This window comes from Oncorhynchus kisutch, linkage group LG10 (assembly GCF_002021735.2).
Source record: "Oncorhynchus kisutch isolate 150728-3 linkage group LG10, Okis_V2, whole genome shotgun sequence".
NCBI classification, from domain to species: Eukaryota; Metazoa; Chordata; class Actinopteri; order Salmoniformes; family Salmonidae; genus Oncorhynchus; species Oncorhynchus kisutch.
Genome location: NC_034183.2, coordinates 64,142,496 through 64,161,280, shown reverse-complemented (window position 1 = coordinate 64,161,280; position 18,785 = coordinate 64,142,496). Strand labels below are relative to the sequence as shown.

Sequence of the window (18,785 nt, the reverse complement as noted above, 5' to 3'; positions counted from 1 at the left end):
TGCTCTATGAAATATCAAATCATAGACTTAATTATAATAAACACACACAAATACGAGCCTTAGGTCATTAATGTGGTCAAATCCGGAAACTATCATTTCGAAAACAGAACGTTTATTCTTTCAGTGAAATATGGAACCGTTCCGTATTTTATCGAACGGGTGGCAACCCTAAGTCTAAATATTACTGTTACATTGAAGGTTGTGTAATGTTATGTCATAATTATGTACAATTCTGGCAAAGTAATTACTGTCCTTGTTAGGAATAAATGGACATTCAACAGTTCGCAACGAGCCAGCCGGCCCAAACGGCTGCATATACCCTGACTCGCTTGCGCTGAACGTAAGAGAAGTAACACAATTTCCCTAGTTAATATTGCCTGCTAAACATGAATTTCTTTTAACTATGCAGGCTTAAAAATATATACTTGTGTATTGATGTTAAGAAAGGCATTGATGGTTAGGTATGTTATTGCAACGATTGTGCTTTTTTTGCGAATGCACTTTTGTTAAATCATCTTGTTTGGCGAAGTTGAAGTAGGCTGTGATTCGATGATAAATTAACAGGCACCGCATTGATTATATGCAACGCAGAGCAAGCTAGTTAACCTAGTAATATCATCAACCATGTGTAGTTAACTAGTGATTATGTGAAGATTGATTTGTTTTTTCTAAGAAGTTTAATGCTAGCTAGCAACATATCTTGGATCCTTGCAGCCACAAGGTCCTTTTGATGCTGCACTCGCGTAACAGCTGGTTAGCCTGCCACGCAGCCTCCTCGTGGATTGCAATGTAATCGGCATCCAAAAAGGCATATTACCGATTGTTATGAACACTTGAAATTGACCCTAATTAATCGGCCATGCCTCTACTTTGAACATCGCCAAATTCACTGAGGATACATTACATAGGATGAAGAAACAATACACCGACCTCAGCCCCTTACTACATTGAGAACGAATACTGTATACTCGTTGTTGAGTGGGATCTGCATGGTGTGTGTGGGGGACTACTTGGTGGCTACACCATTTCTTTGGATTCCTCATGTCTAACTCATTGTTAGAAAAAGTTTGATCCGAATCAAATCTTAGGTGCTATATTTATTGAATATTATATGAATCCTCTAAATTAAAATGGCCAGTTGGGTTCAATCGATTAGCTAAATGTTGCAGGAATGCTAATCTTATCGGTTTCTTTTTTCAACTTTATTTAATCAGGTAGGCAAGTTGAGGCCAAGATAAAGCAAAGCAGTTCGACACATATAAAACAGAGTTACACATGGAGTAAAACAAACATACTGTCAATAATACAGTAGAATAATAAGTCGATATACAATGTGAGAAAATGAGGTGAGATAAGGGAGGTAAAGGCAATAAATAGGCCATGGTGGCGAAGCAAATACAATATAGCAATTAAAACACTGGAATGGTAGATTTGACAGATGAGTGTGCAAAGTAGAAATACTGGGGGTGCAAAAAAAAAAAAAAAACAGTAGGGGAAGAGGTAGTTGTTTGGGCTATTTATAGATGGGCTATGTGCAGTGATCTGTGAGCTGCTCTGACAGCTGCTGCATAAAGCTAGTGAGGGAGATAAGGGTTTCCAGTTTCAGAGATTTTTGTAGTTCGTTCCAGTCATTGGCAGCAGAGAACTGGAAAGAGGAGGAATTGGCTTTGGGGGTGAAAAGTGAGATATACCTGCTGGAACGTGTGCTACGGGTGGGTGCAGCTATGGTGAGCAGCGAGCTGAGATAAGGCGGGACTTTATCTAGCAGGGTCTTGTAGATGACCTGGAGCCAGTGGGTTTGGCGACGAGTATGAAGCGATGGCCAGCCAAAGAGAGCGTACAGGTCGCAGTGGTGGGTAGTATATGGGGCTTTGGAGACAAAACGGATGGCACTGTGATAGACTGCATCCAATTGGTTGAGTAGGGTGTTGGAGGCTATTTTATAAATGACATCGCCAAAGTTGAGGATCGGTAAGATGGTCAGTTTTACGAGGGTATGTTTGTCAGCATGAGTGAAGGATGCTTTGTTGCAAAATAGGAAGCAGATTCTAGATTTAATTTTGGATTGGAGATGTTTTATGTGATTCTGGAAGGAGAGTTTAGTCTAACCAGACACCTAGGTATTTGTAGTTGTCCACATATTCTAAGTCAGAACTGTCCAGAGTAGTGATGCTGTACGGGTGGACAGGTGCGGGCAGCGATCGGTTGAAGAGTGTGCATTTAGTTTTACTTGTATTTAAGAGCAGTTGGAGGCCACGGAAGGAGAGTTGTATTGCATTGAAGCTCGTTTGGAGGGTTGTGTCCAAAGAAGGGCCAGAAGTATACAGAATGGTGTCGTCTGCGTAGAGGTGGATCAGGGACTCACCAGCAGCAAGAGCGACATCATTGATATTTTCAGAGAAAAGAGTCGGCCCAAGAATTGAACCCTGTGGCACCCCCATAGAGACGGCCAGAGGCCCGGACAACAGGCCCTCCGATTTGACACACTGAACTCTGTCTGAGAAGTAGTTGGTGAACCAGGCAAGGCAATCATTTGAGAAACCAAGGCTGTTGAGTCTGCCGATGATGATGTGGTGATTGACAGAGTCGAAAGCCTTGGCCAGATCAATGAATACGGCTGCACAGTATTGTTTCTTATCGATGGCGGTTAAGATATCGTTTAGAACCTTGAGCCTGGCTGAGGTGCACCCATGACCATCTCTGAAACCAGATTGCATAGCGGAGAAGGTACAGTGGGATTCGAAATGGTCGGTGATCTGTTTGTTGACTTGGCCTTCGAAGACCTTAAAAGGGAAGGGTAGGATCGATATAGGTCTGTAGCAGTTTGGGTCAAGAGTGTCTCCCCCCTTTTGAAGAGGGGGATGACCGCAGCTGCTTTCCAATCTTTGCGAATCTCAGATGACACAAAAGAGAGGTTGAACAGGCTAGTAATAGGGGTTGCAACAATTTCGGCAGATCATTTTTAGAAAAGGAGGGTCCAGATTGTCTAACCCGGCTGATATGTGGGGGTCCAGATTTTGCAGCTCTTTCAGAACATCAGCTGACTGGATTTGGGAGAAGGAGAAATGGGGAAGGCTTGGGCGAGTTGCTGTGGGGCTTTGGAGGCAGTGCTGTTGACCAGGATAGGGGTGGCCAGTTGGAAAGCATGGCCAGCCATAGAATAATTGAGAATTTCAACAAGCAATTTAGTGGATTTATTGGTGGTGACAGAGTTTCCTATCCTCAGTGCAGTGGGCAGCTGGGAGGAGGTGTTCTTATTCTCCATGGACTTTGCAATGTCCCAGAACTTTTTTGAGTTTGTTGCAGGAAGCAAATTTCTGCTTGATAAAGCTAGCCTTGGCTTTTCTAACTGCCTGTGTATATTGTTTCCTAACTTCCCTAAAAAGTTTCATTTCATGGGGGCTGTTCGATGCTAATGCAGAACGCCACAGGATGTTTTTGTGTTGGTTAAGGGCAATCCGGTCTGGAGTGAACCAACGGCTATATCTGTTCCTGGTTCTAAATGTCTTAAATGATGGTGAGGAAGGGATAAAAAAAAATAACCAGGCATCCTCTACTGACGGGATGAGGTCGATATCCTTCCAGGATAACCAGATAACTATGAGGGTGCCCGTGTTTACGGCATTGGGGTTGTCCTGGTAGGTTCATTTATAATTTGTGTGAGATTGAGGGCATCAAGCTTAGATGGGGTGTTAAGCATGTCACAGTTTAGGTCACCTAGCAGCACGAGCTCTGAAGATAGATGGGGGGCAATCAGTTCACATATGGTGTCCAGAGCACAGCTGGGGGGGGGCAAAGGGTGGTCTATAGCAGGTGGCAACGGTGAGAGACTTGTTTTTAGAGAAGTGGATTTTTTAAAAGTAGAAGTTCAAATTGTTTGGGTGCAGACCTGGATAGCAGGACAGAACTCTGCAGGCTATCTCTGCAGTAGATTGCAACACCGCCCCCTTTGGCTGTTCTATCTTGTCTGACAATGTTGTCGTTAGGGATGGAGATTTCAGAGTTATTGGTGGTCTTCCTAAGCCAGGATTCAGACACGGCTAAGACATCTGGGTTGGCAGAGTGTGCTAAAGCGGTGAATAAAACAAACTTAGGGAGGAGGCTTCTAATGTTAACATGCATTTAACCAAGGCTTTTACTGTTACATCAGTCATCAAAAGAGAGCGCCTGGGGAATAGGAGTGGAGCTAGGCACTGCATGGCCTTGATTCATCTCTACATCGGCAGATGAACGGAGGAGTAGGATACGGGTACGGCTAAAAGCCATGAGAATTGGTTGTCTAGGACGTCCGGAACAGAGAGTAAAAGGAGCAGGTTCCTGGGGGCGATAAAATGGATTCAAAGTATAGTGTACAGACAAAGGTATGGTAGGATGTGAATACAGTGGAGGTAAACCTAGGCATTTTTTAAAATTTTATTTGACCTTTATTTAACTAGGCAAGTCAGTTAAGAACAAATTCTTATTTTCAATGACGGCCTAGGAACAGTGGGTTAACTGCCTGTTCATGGGCAGAACGACAGGTTTTGTACCTTGTCAGCTCGGGGATTTGAACTTGCAACCTTTCGGTTACTAGTGCAACGCTCTAACCACTAGGCTACCCTGCCGCCCCTGAGTGATGATGAAAGAGATATTGTCTCTAGAAACATCATTGAAACCAGGTGATGTCATCGCATGTGTGGGTGGTGGACCTGAAGAGTTGGATAAGGTATAATGAGCAGGGCTAGAGGCTCTACAGTGAAATAAGCCAATAAACACTAACCAGAACAGCAGTGGACAAGGCATATTGACATTATGGAGAGGCATGCTTTGCCGAGTGATCATAAGGTTCCAGTGAGTAGTGAGGTTGGTTGGGGTCACAGTGATTCAGACAGCTAGCCGAGCCATGGGTAGTAAGCTAGCAGAAGATGGTCAGTTTTTAGCCACCCCGTGCGTTTCCGTTGGTAGATTAGTGGGTTCCGTGTGTTAGATGGGACCAATCCAATTGTCAATATAGTTGTAGTTATAGTGGCCCAAGAAGATTGTTCGATAGACCTGTTCAGATAGGGGCCAGTTGAATAACTCCCTCGGGCAGATAATGTCGGGATTCCAGTCATGAAGGCCTGGGTCTGGATCGGTGATTGTAGCCCAGGAGTGGCTGATGGAACTCTTCAACTGGCTAGCTCCGGGATAATTGGTGTTTGCATCAGCAAGTGCTCTGGAAAGGCAGCTTGCCAGTTACAGCAGTGCATCCCTTGAACGATAACGAAGAGTTAACGTTAGATGAGAAGCCTGACCATGGAGACGGGTGATGAAGCGTACTTCATGAGCTGTAACCGAAAAACTAATGGCATTTGGAAAGTTTGTGTTGAGGGAGAAAGTGTGGTGGAACAAGTATTAGCATTGTTAAGTATCTTGCTAGCTGGATTGAATTCTCAGTTGGCTAGCCAGAGAAATGTTGAGCGACATTAGCCAACTTATCTGATCAAATTATTGATTTTATGGTGTGAAAATTAGCTTGCTAATGAAGTAGCCAGCTAACTTTACAATATCAACTGAGCTAACGTTAGTAACCTAACCAATTCTCTATAGTATTAACTGGTGTACGACTCCTTGCCGTTCCTCAAGATATAACGCGTTAGTTGCTTACTGGACCCTGGCAATCTATGTGAAATGTTAACTAGCTAAAGAACTAACCACATACTGTAGAGGGAAAACAATAGTTAATTTTCAGAATGAGAGAATTGGGTGAAAATTAGGCATTGCTTGTTAAACAAGTACATTCAGGTTGTGTAGCTGGTCCTGGCTTAAGCTGGATACCACTGTAGAGGTGAAAGGAACGCCACACACTTTCCCTCTTTCTCACTTTTGCTGGCACATTGTAGAACAGATGTCCCACAGGCAGAACGTGTACAATGTAATAATGTGCAGTGCGGCCCAAAGATATTGTTTTTGTTGTGTTGAATTTGACAGTAACACATGTGAGGGGGATTATAATTTAACTCGGTGAACGTTATTTTTGCACACATGTAGCCTTGTGCACTTGATCAATGTCTATTGTGACCACTATAATAGAGCAAAAACAGAATGCCTGTTTCATTCTATTTCTACTTTAAAATGTATTTTTCCCATGTGCAATATGTGTGTGTGTGTGTGTGTGTGTGTGGTCACAAGCATTATATTATAAAGGCTGTCATGGCTAACTGCAATATTAGTTTATTGTTTTTTTTTCTCAACTTGAGTGTCATTTGCAGTGAAGTCTAGGCAACAAATAATATTGGATTTCTTTCTTTTAAATTTTTAAGCTGGGAGTTAGGTTCACATTAACCACTTTATTTGACACTGAGACAGATCATTTTCTTTGTTTTAATTAGTTAACCTGCATTTCTCCCTAGCAAGGATGTTTTGCATGTTTCAGTGCAAAAACAAATTGTCACCTTTTTGGGCCCTCACAAGTTTGCATCCCTGAGTTTGCTGGTAACTAGTTTTGAAAAAGCATGTTTTCCCACTAGACACTAGCTACGTGTGGTCTGCATAATGAGGTCATCAACATCCCCCTATTTCATCAAGTAATTTAGTTTCCCATGCTCTTTGTTGACAGGTGTGTTACATTGGTCCTGAAAGGGTGTTGGAGTGCATATGCATAATTGAAGTGTCTGGCTTCACAAGGCTGGTTCCCAGCAGTTTTTCACCCTCTGGGTAGCAATGCTAATTTGAGACTTGGGTGTCAGGGACACTGTCCTCTCTGAATGTGCTCTATGCCAGCTCTGTTGGGGCTTGGCAACAAGTGCTGCAGGACCTGGCATCCCGACCAAAAGAAAGCAGGGCTGGCATAACAATCTGGGCCTCCATCTCTCTCTGGGGTGAGGTGATGGAGCCTGATCCTGCACTGATTGTATATGGACATCTCCATTCTAGGCATTCACACTGCTTTTTGGTTACCCCACAATGAAAATGTGTGTTTGATTAGGCTACCACAGCCTATATTTAGCCTGAGCCTCTGGAAGCAACGTCAGCACAAGAACCGTTTGTCAGGAGCTTCATAAAATGTGTTTCCATGACCGAGCAGCCTTACACAAGCCTAAGATCACCATGCGCAATGCCAAGTGTCAGCTGGAGTGGTGTGAAGCTCGCCGCCATTGTACTCTGGAGCAGTGGAAACTCGTTCTCTGGAGTGATGAATCACACTTCACCACAGTCCGACGGACAAATCTGGGTTTGGTTGATGCCAGGAGAACACTACCTGCCCCAATGCATAGTGACAACTTTAAACTTTGGTGGAGGAATAATGGTCTTGGGCTGTTTTTCATGGTTCGGGCTAGGCCCCTTAGTTCCAGTGACGGGAGATCTTAACGTTACAGCATACAATGACATTCTAGACTTCTGTGCTTCCGTCTTTGTGGCAACAGTTTGGGGAAGACCCTTTCCTGTTTCAGCATGACAATGCAAGGTCCATATAGAAATTATTTGTCGATCGATGTGGAAGAACTTGACTGGCCTTTACAGAACCTTGACCTCAACCCCATCAAACACCTTTGGGATGAATTGGAATGCCGACTGCGAGCCAGACCTAATCACCCAACATCAGTGCCCAACCTCACAAATGCTCTTGTGGCTGAATGGAAGAAGTCCCCGCAACAATGTTCTAACATCTAGTGGAAAGCCTTTCCAGAAGAGTGGAGGCTGTTATAGCAGCAAAAGGGGAACCAGCTCCATATTAATGTCCATGATTTTGGAATAAGATGTTCGATGAGCAGGTGTCCATATAATGTAGTGTATAACGAAAGACATTACATACAAAATACTTTTTACAGTTTATATACATTTAAGAACATTAACATGTAGTGTATGGCTGCTCAGAGTCCACATAGACTGGAAGGTTGCATTACATTGTGTGGTAGGTGAATTTGAACCTTTTTGTCTCTTTTTCTCTGCAGGTGCATTTTCAGGTTTCCCAGCACAAACATCAAGATCACATTCACAGCCCTGTCCAGTGGAAAGAGGGAGAAGCGTGAGGCGCCTGAGTCTCCAGTAAAACCAGTCCACATCTCTCCACTCACCATAAACATTCCAGACAACATCGCCCACCTCATGAGCCCCCTGCCCTCACCCACCGGCACCATCAGGTACAGTAACAGTAGGCCTGGGCCTCAGGTTAACCTTGAGATGCCTTATTATCATACTGGCCTGGTGGCTAATGTTTGTTTATTGAACTCTAGGGGAAGCTGTGAACCAGGCTCAGGTTGCAGCTTAGGTCACCTCCTAACCTACACAATCTGTCCAACATAGGCTTAACAAGTACACACAAGAAAGCTATCTGTGTGCAGCCTGTGGCAGTCTTCACTTAGCTGCTGTGTGCGTGTTGTCTGAAAAATACATGGCTTCTAGCAATGTTAATTTTGACAGCTTTTTAAATTTTAATACCTTTTTATTCTCAGTCACATTTGAATCATTTCATCCTTTGTTAGTTATTATTAGTCGACTAAAACTCTGGGCAGTTTATCTAGTTTAAGTCACAGCCGTTTGTCACACAGTAAGTGAATTTTTTCCTGAATTAAAAAAAAAAAAAAAATATGTTAAAAAAAAATATATATATATATATATAATTATGAATATTTAGGCTACCTCTAACTTCCATCAAGCTTTACAAAAATTACAGGAGTATTACTGTACTACTAATATTGAACAAATAGCATTTGTTTTTTCCATAGCAATGGTTAATTACAAGTCAAGTGCCCTGTAGGCTTGGGTGGTATACTGTATAACGGGATATTTGGAAGAAGCCACGGGAGGATTTTTCAAAACCGTCAACTATTTCTTTGAACTTTCAGTGAATTTGAATATTTGTAGCTACTTTTTATGTTAATACCTGCAGTCAACTTGTGCAATACATTACGAGATAAAGCATATCGCATTCTTCATTTCACCTGTCACATTATTTTACGTGATGTAGCTTACCGTAGTTCCCCAGAACAGTTGAGCCAGTCATGTGTTTGTTTGTAAATAGCACAATTGGAGAAAGCCATGTGGTGAGTCCACAGCATTCTATATCGATCGGCGAGTCTGTTGTGTGGCGCCGCACATGAGGTGATGAAGCCATCCGGTATCTTATATTGGCTTTCTGCCAGAAGTCAGAGTGCTAGATGAGTTCTGTACTAGATGTCGACTGATTATGATACCGATTATTGGAGGACCAAAAAAGCCGATACCGATTTTAATCGGCCTTTTTTTTTTTTTTTATTATTATTATTTATTTATTTTATTTGTAATAATGACAATTACTTCAATTAAATCAATTTAGTCTCAAATAAATAATGAAACATGTTCAATTTGGTTTAAATAATGCAAAAACAGTGTTGGTGAAGAAAGTAAAAGTGCAATATGTGCCATGTAAAAAAGATCTAACGTTTTAAGTTCTAGAACATATGAAAGCTGGTGGTTCCTTTTAGCATCTAATAACTACAACCTAAAACTTCTTAACTGGAAATATTGAGTCTTCAATATTCCCAGTTAAGAAGTTTTAGGTTGTAGTTATTATAGGACTGTTTCTCTCCTTACCATTTGTATTTCATAGACCTTTGTCTATTGGATGTTATTTTAGGCACTTTAGTATTGCCAGCCTAATCTCAGGAGTTGATAGGCTTGAAGTCATAAACAGCGCTGTGCTTCAAGCATTGCGAAAAGCTGCTGGCAAATGGAGAAAAGTGTGGTTTGAATGAATGCTTACGAGCCTGCTGCTGCCTACCACCGCTCAGACTGCTCTATCAAATATCTAATCAAAGACTTAATTATAATATAATAAGCACACAGAAATACGAGCCTTAGGTCATTAATGTGGTCATATCCGGAAACTATCATTTCGAAAACAAAATGTTTATTCTTTCACTGAAATACGGAACCGTACTGCGTTTTATCAAACATGTGGCAACCTTAAGTCTAAATATTACTGTTACATTGCACAATCTTCAATGTTATGTCATAATTGTATATTTCTGGCAAATTAATTAAGGTCTTTGTTAGGAAGAAATGGTCTTCACACAGTTCGCAACGAGCCAGGCGGCCCAAACGGCTGCATATACCCTGACTCTGCTTGCACAGAACGCAAGAGAAGTGACACAATTTCAGGCACCGCATTGATTATATGCAACGCAGGACAAGCTAGTTTAAACTAGTAATATCATCAACCATGTGTAGTTAACTAGTGATTATGTTAAGATTGTTATGAACACTTGAAATCGGCCCTAATTTAATTTGCCATTACGATTAATCGGTCGACCTCTAGTGCGAATCACCCATGAATTCCTACTAGCACATCTGCCAATCAGCTACGGCGCATTGCACCGATGATGGAACTGCTCCAGATACATTGAAGAATGGAAAAAATAATATTGTTTTCATTTGATTCTAGCCAATCATCAGTGTTTATCTCCAGATTATTTGTTTGCTTCAGCTAATGACAAATCCTTAAGCTTTTTCTGCTGTTTTAACTCAACTTAATGCCTCATGAAACGGTTTTGCTCTCCTTTCAATGTGAGTTAGATCATGTGAGTATTTGCATAGGTGGTGTGTACCAGTCTTACTGCAGGCTACTGCAGGAAAGGGTACAGATAAGCTGAGTCAAGATATTTATTTTCGTGGGGCCCCCTATTCCTCAGAATAGCTTGGCTAATTGTAAACCATTGCTTGATTTCAGTGGATCAATTAGGCAGTTTTGTTTGTAGCCTAAAAGTTATTATTATTCTTAGTCAGATAATTTTATATGTACTGTGTTTGTCATCATGCTGACTTGGTGACTAACAGTCTGGTCCTCTTCTTCCCCACAGTGCTGCCAACTCGTGCCCCTCCAGTCCCAGGGGAGCGGGCTTGTCCGGCTACAGGATGGGTCGCATCGTCAGCTCTGCAGAGCTACAGCTCATAAACGACAACTCCCAGTCAGAGAACGACAAGGAGGCCTCCGGAGGGGACAGCCCCAAGGTGAGCACCACATACAGAGAATCTCCATTGAACATGCTTTTAGTCTAAGGCTTAAATTCATCTGTGTCTGTGAAATGTGCATTTTTCATTTAGTGGCAATCAGCAGTTGAAACCATAAAATGTTATCCCCGCCACTGTTTTGGTAAAAAGCTGAGGGATGGAGCTGAAGAAATGTAACCTCTCTCAAATTCATAGATGGAGCTATGGATGCAAGAATTTACCAACCATGATATCAATATAGCTTTAATGTCATGAGGGTGTACAGTGTTTGTTTACATTTACTTTGTTTTAGTGCTGAGTAGGGTTGAACATTTTGGGGAATATTCAGAGGTGGAAACTTTCTGTGGGAATTAATGGGAATATGTGGTAATTAACGGATATCTATGCAAATTAATATCAGTACCATTTAAATGTTTTTTTTTGCCTTGGATATATCTACCATATCATATGGAGACAGAAACATAAACCTTTTACCTTATCCTAAGTAGACATAATTGCAAATGGTTAAATCCTTCCAATAGAGAGAGACTTATGAATTGAACTTTAATGAAATAAGTTGACTCTTCACATGGGAGGATTTCACTGAACAACAAAAGAAAGGGAATATTGAATGATCCCCAATGATCCATCGCATCTCCCCAAAAAATGTTTTCAACATACATCTGTAAAATTATAGTCTAGAAACTAAAGCATTGATTGTCTTCCTCTCATGCTTCCATGTCTTCTCCCTGGATCTCCTCCATGTCCACCTCTTCAACATCAGACTCTGAGGCCTCATCTTTACTGTCACTTTCCAACCCTGTTGAGGATGACTTGTTGCCAGGCTCAAAAAGCCTCAAATTTGCCTGGATGGTCACCAATTTTTTTAAACCCTTGTATTGGTCAGCCTGTTGCATGCTTTGGTGTGTGTGTGTGTTCTCAAACAAAGACCAGTTGCGATCTAAGATGGCTGATGTTGGTGGGATTTGGAGGATGATGGAGGCAACAGGGAAAAGAGCCTCATATCCACAAAGTCCTTTCCACCAGGGGACTGGTGAGATATGTTGGCATGACTGCCATATTGCATCTCCATTCCAAAGCCCTTGCTTGGAAGTTTACTTCACCAGACTGCAAATAACCTTGCCCTCATCAAGGCCAAGGTGGTGAGACACTAGTGATGACACCATAGGCCTTGTTGATCTCTGTCCCCGACAGGATGCTCTTGCCAGCATACTTGGGGTCCAATGTATGCTGTGGTGTGTATGGGCTTTAGGCAGAAGTCTTGACGCTTTCTGATGTATTTCAGAACTGCAGTTTCCTCTGCTTGGAGAAACAGTGAAGTGGGCAGGGCAGTATGGATTTCTTCCCTTAGATCTGCAAGCTGAGTCTGACCATCAGACAGGATGGCGTTGTCTCCCTCAATCTGTGCAATGGCTACTGTTTTAGGTTTCAGGCTGCTTAACACTCTCTCCCAAAATACATTACCCAGGAGGGTCCTCTTGAAGGGGCTGCCTGTCGGCAGACTGATATATTCTTGGAGAGACTCCTTCCCCTCCAGGAGACAAACATGTCAAACACGATGACAACAAAACCCCAACAGATGTTGCCAGGAAGCTTCAATGTGGTGCTCTTATTCTTCTCACTTAGCTTGGTGAGGTAGATTGCTTCTATAACTTGATGACCCTTCACATACCTAACCATTTCCTTGGCTCTCTTGTAGTGTGTATCCATTGTTTTCAGTGCTATGATGTCCTTGAAGAGCAGATTCAATGCATGAGCAGCACAGCCAGTGGGTGTGATGTGAGGGTAGGACTCTCCACTTTAGACCAAGCAGCCTTCATGTTTGCAGCATTGTCTGTCACCAGTGCAAATTCCTTCTGTGGTCCAAGGTCATTGATGACTGCCTTTAACTCATCTGCAATGTAGATACCGGTGTGCCTGTTGTCCCTTGTGTCTGTGCTATTGTAGAATACTGGTTGAGGGGTGGAGATGTAGTTAATTATTCCTTGCCCACAAACATTCGACCACCCATCAGAGATTGCAATAGTCTGCTTTCTCTATGATTTGCTTGACCTTCACTTGAACTCTGATCTCTACATCCAGCAATTGAGTAGATAAAGCATGTCTTGTTGGAGGGGTGTATGCTGGGTGAAAAACATTCAGAAATCTCTTCCATTACACATTGCCTGTGAGCACCAGTTGCATACACAGCTCGAGCAAGACATTAATCAGCATTTCTCTGACTATGTTCCTCCATTGAGTAAAAAAAACTTCTGACTCCAGGAGGAATTGTGTTAAGGTGTCTGATTCATAATTTTCATCTCGAATAGAAGTAGATGGACTTTTGTCAGAGGTTGCTTGTGATTACTAAGGAAATTTTATGAACTTGGCCAGATGATTCTGCTTCTTTGGTGCCTTCTTCACATACGATTTGGCAAATGTACACAGCTTTTCCTTCTACATTAGCTGCAGTGAAATGTCTCCACATGTCAGATAGTGCCCGTGGCATTTTCCTGTAAAGATTCGGGGGGGAAATGAGTAAAAAAACAACAAATACAATTCCATGTACAGATAAATACTTAGATTTAACAACTCCTTTGTAAGATAAATGTTTTAAAATGAAACGTACATGGAAACAGGTGAATTAACACTCCTCAGTTAGCAGGCTCAAGCCAGCTAAAACCCACACGGTAGCAAAAACTAACTAGCAGAAATTGTTATCAAGTTAGAAATGATTTAAACACTTTGTTGTAGACTACCATTTACTAGTTAACAAAAAATCATGCATGTCATATAAAATATATTCAATAGCATCTCATTAGTGTGCAAGATCTTGAGAATCAGCTGTACATGTGATGCAAGAATGCAGAGGGTTGCAACTCCATTGAATTGGGGATAGTTTAACCAAAATATGCCACAATACCTAGAATTGCCTTATGTGTATCCCACAAAAAGGTTCATTGTTATAAGCTAACTTTAAAAATAATAATTTAAGCCCAGGAATTTGGGGAATTTTGCTTGTCTTCCCATGGAAAGTTTCCTTCGCTTTGCAACTCTAGTGCTGGGTGATTAGTGCTTTTTGGGTCGTTTTGGTTCTATTATTAAAAAAGAATCGTGATTGTCATAACGCATAGTGCATTTAATGAAATTGTATTATGTGGATTGAATGATGTACCAACACTGAATAAAACATTTAACAAAAGTCCCATGATGATAGTGACTGCCCATTACTGCACTTATTAACCATCATTTATTTACTTTACTTTAGAAATATTTTTACATTTCAGTTGTTGGGTATATTACATTTAGTTTTATTTGACTTTTTATTATTTAATTCCAAGTCATCATCATCTCTAGAGCTGCTGTCTGACCAAATCAGTATTTTAATCGTTCTTGAGTAAATAAGGCATACTTTTACAACTGCTCAGTATCAACAATCAATCACTTAGCATGTATTTTCAGGTAGAAATACCTCCCAAAGCAACTGCTCCCTATGCCTCTCACTCACATGTCTTCTGTCTCTTCTCTCCCTCTGTGTGCCCCACACAGACTGGACAAGTAGGTGCGAAATTGTTTATGGTCATGTTGGTTAATTACTGCGCTAATCTATGTAGGAAACTACAACTCTACTATATCACACAGTTTGGACGTGATCTGATTTATCTCTATTGGTTTTAAAAAAAAAACATATCTGATGTTTTGGTTATTTGCTCAACACTACTTTGTTTACAATCATTGGAGTAAAATGAGTTTGGATGGGATATGACAGTTGAACTAAGCTCGAGGCATTTATAAGTTGTATTCTTCAAGAATCAATGGGTACTGCAACTGCAGATTGCCCTTTTTTAAATAAGTGCACACTTTAATTAATTGGAGAAGAAAGGTAGTCATGTGTCTGCCTGTTTTGGCATTTTAACTGATGCATGTGACAAAACAAACCCATGGTTGTCATCAAATGTAATTTGTCACATGCTTCGTAGACTAACAGTGAAATGCTTACTTATGGATTATTTTCCAACAATGCAGAGTTAAAGATGAGATGAAAAATAATATACAAAATTGAGAGACACGAAGAATAAAAACCCAGTGAATTAGAAATAGCATGGCTATACATATAGGGAGTACCTGTACCGAGTCGTACGAGGTAATTGAGGGAGCTATGTAATGTACATACCGATAGGGATAAAGTGACTTGGCAACAGGATAGATAACGGGCAGCAGCAGATGTGCAAAAAAAGTTTGACTAAGTGCAAAAAAGGGTAAATGCAGCTAGTCCTGGTAGCTATTTAGCAGTCTTGTTTAGATGTCTTATGTCTTGAGGGTAGAAGCTGTTCAGGGTCCTGTTGATTTCAGACTTTCTGCATTGGTACTGCTTGCCATGCAGTAGCAAAGCGAACAAGTCTGTGGCTTGGGTGGGTGGCTGTCTTTAACAATGTTTTGGGCCTTCCTCTGACACTGCCTGGTATAAAGGCCCCACGTGAGTCAAGATGCTGTCGGTGGTGCAGCTGTAGAACTTTTAGAGGATCTGAGGGCCCATGTCAAATCTTTTCCGCCTCCTGAGGGGGAAGAGGCGTTGGCGTGCCCTCTTCACGACTGTTGGTGTGTTTGGACCATGATTGATCCTTTGTGATGTGGATACAGATGAACTTGAACCTCTCAATCCACTCCACCACAGCCCTGTCGATGTGAATGGGGGTGTGCTCACCTCTACGTTTCCTCTAGTCCATGATCAACTCATTTGTCTTAGACGTTGAGGGAACGGTTGTCCTTGTCCTGTGAATTGGAGTGTGTCCAGGGTTTCTGAGATGATGATGTGAGTCATGACCAGCATTTCAAAGCATTTGATGGCTACAGATGTGAGTTCTACGGGGAGATCGTCATTTAGACAGGTTACCTTGGTATTCTTGGGCACAGGGACTATGCTGCCCTACCAAGCAAAAAGGCAGTAACTGCTCATAGCGTGGAACTGAGAAATGTTTTATATTTTTTATTTATGTTGGTTTCACAGTAACGTTATGCAGTTACTGCTAACATGACCCCCATTGTCTCAAAAACACAATACAATAGAGGCAGGATGATTAAGCATGTATTTAATGTAGCAAAAAATGACTAACTCATTTTTTACCAAATCAGCAGTTACTGCCTTTTGGCTTGGTAGGGCAGAATTGTTGTCTGCTTGAAACATGTATGTATTACAGGGAGAGGTTGAAAATATCAGTGAAGACCCTTTCCTGCTTGGCAGCTCATGCTCTGAGGACATGTCCTGGTAATCTGTCTGGCCTTGTGAATGTTTACCTGTTTAAAGGTCTTACTCACATTGGCTATGGAGAGTGTGATCACACAGTCATTTGGAACAGCTGGTGCTCTCACGCATGGTTCAGTGTATCTTGCCTCAAAGCGAGCATAGAAGGCATTTAGCTCTTCTGGTAGGCTCATCACTGGGCAGCTCATGGCTGGGTTTCCCTTTGTTACCTGTGATAGTTTGTAAGCCCTGCCACATCCGTGTGTCAGAGCTGGTGTAGTAGGATTTGATCTTAGTTCAGTATTGATGCTTTGCTTGTTCGATGGTTCGTCGGAGGGTGTAGTGAAATTTCTTAAACGCATTTGGGTTTGTCCCGCTCCATGAAAGCAGCAACTCTAACGTTTAGCTCAGTGCTGATGTTGCCTGTAAGCCATGGTTTCTGGTTGGGATATGTACGTACGGTCACTGTGGGCACGTCGTTTGAGTTTGTTTTATTTTTACAGGGACAGTGCACATTAATCAACATTTCAGTAAAAGTGCCGGTTTTAGCCAGCCGGCTAATTTTCAACTGCAGTCCCTCGGGAGGTTGTCGATGCACTTATTAATGAAGCCAGTGACTGATGCCCTCGGATGAATCCCGGTACATATTCCAGTCTGTGCCTTCAAAACAGTCCTGTAGCTTAGCATCCGCTTCACCGGACCACTTCTGGTCACTTGTGTTAGTCACTGCTACTTCCTGTTTTGAGTTTTTGCTTGTGAGCAGGAATCAAGAGGATAGAGTTATGGTCAGATTTGCTAAATGGAGAGAGAGATGTGTATGCATTTCTGTGTTTGGAGTAAAGGTGACATGTTAGGTGACACATCTAGTTGCACAGGTGACATGCTGGTGACATGCTGGTACAAATGAGGTAAAACGTATTTCAGTTTCCTGCATTAATATTACGGCCACTAGGAATGCCACCTCTGGGTGAGCATTTTCTTGTTTGCTTATGGTCTGGGCTCAATGAGCTGTGTAAGTCTTATTGCCAGCATCGGTTTATGGTGGTAGAAAAATATAATGATAACTCTCTTGGTAAATAGTATGGTGTACAGCTTATCATAAGGTATTCTAACGTGAGCAGAACCTCGACGAGACGCACACCCCCTCCCCTGAGCTTCACCAATGCTGTTCTGTCATGCCGATGTATTGAAAAACAAGCTAGATTAATATTTTCCTTGTTCCACCACGACTCAGAGAAACAGGGTATTACAGTTCTTCAGATCACGTTGATGGGATAGTCTCAAACAGAGCTCGTCCAGTGCACATTAGCCAGTAGCGCCGCCTACTCAGTGTCAGGGATTTGGGCCTGGTCTGGGATAATCAATATGTCCTTCGACTCATTGCCGCAAAAGTCCTCATCCAAATCGAGGTTGGTGATGGCTTTTCTGGTTTCCAGAAGCTCTTTTCGGTCATCGGAAACGATGGTGTAAACATTATGTACAAAGAAAGTTAAGATCAACACCCAAAAACACAAAATAGTTCAATTGGCCAGGAGCCCGTGAAACGGCTACTATTCCCTCCAGTGCCATTGCTCACAATATGTGCTATGCTACCTAGTAAATGACACCCTTTCTTCCTTCCTCTTCTTCCCTTTAGGATGATTCCAAACCGCCATACTCCTATGCACAACTGATAGTCCAAGCCATTACAATGGCACAGGACAAGCAGCTCACGCTAAACGGAATATACACTCACATCACCAAAAACTACCCCTACTACAGGACTGCAGACAAAGGCTGGCAGGTGAGAAATGGCGTCTTTCAATACAAATCATTTCAATGAAAATGGTGCATGTGAGGGAAAAGATCTGAACCTGTTTTGAATAGCATTAGGATTCCACCACATGGTTTTATTTGAAATACCAGAGCATAGCCCCTCGATTTTCCCCCCCACATTTTCTTGTTTCAACATGGATCAACATCCACAATACTAACTTAATTGACATAGGGAAAACAAGTCTGTACAGAATAAAAATATACCTAAACATGCATCATGTTTGCAACTAGGCACTAAAGTAATACTTGGCAAAGCAATTAACTTTTTTAAACGTGTTTGGGGCAAATCCAATACAACACATTACTGAGTACCACACTCCATATTTTCAAGCATAGTGGTGGCTGCATTATGTTATGGGTATGCTTGTAATTGTTAGAACTGGGGAATAAATGGAATGGAGCTAAACACAGGCATAATCCTAGAGCAGGGGTACTCTTACCGTATGAGGTCCAGAGCCTGCTGGTTTACAGTTCTACCTGATAATGAATTGCACACACCTGGTGTCCCAGGTCTAAATCAGCCTCTGATTAGAGAGGAACAATGGAAAAAATACAGTGGAACTGGTTTTGAGGTTGAGGGTCCTAGAGGAAAACCTGTTTCTCTCTGACACTGGGAGATGAATTCACCTTTCAGCAGGATAGTAATCTAAAACACAAGGCCAAATCTTCACTGGAGTTGCCTACCAAGTAGTCTGTGAATGTGGCGGAGTTACAGTTTTGACTTAAATCTGCTTGAAAATCTATGCCAAGACCTGAAAATGGTTGTCTAGCAATGATCAACAACCAATTTTGACAGAGC

The 18,785-nt window shown here is 41.9% G+C and overlaps 1 protein-coding gene across 1 annotated transcript in view; it reads left to right on the top strand.

The window, feature by feature from the left end:
* foxk2b (forkhead box K2b) overlaps window positions 1-18,785 on the top strand; it is a 33,514-nt gene that overhangs the window by 4,188 nt on the left and 10,541 nt on the right. Inside the window, exons 2-4 of the mRNA XM_031834677.1 lie at window positions 7,914-8,102; window positions 10,800-10,950; window positions 17,808-17,954. Of these exons, the coding sequence (XP_031690537.1) occupies window positions 7,914-8,102; window positions 10,800-10,950; window positions 17,808-17,954 (487 nt within the window). The remainder of the gene's footprint in view (window positions 1-7,913; window positions 8,103-10,799; window positions 10,951-17,807; window positions 17,955-18,785) is intronic.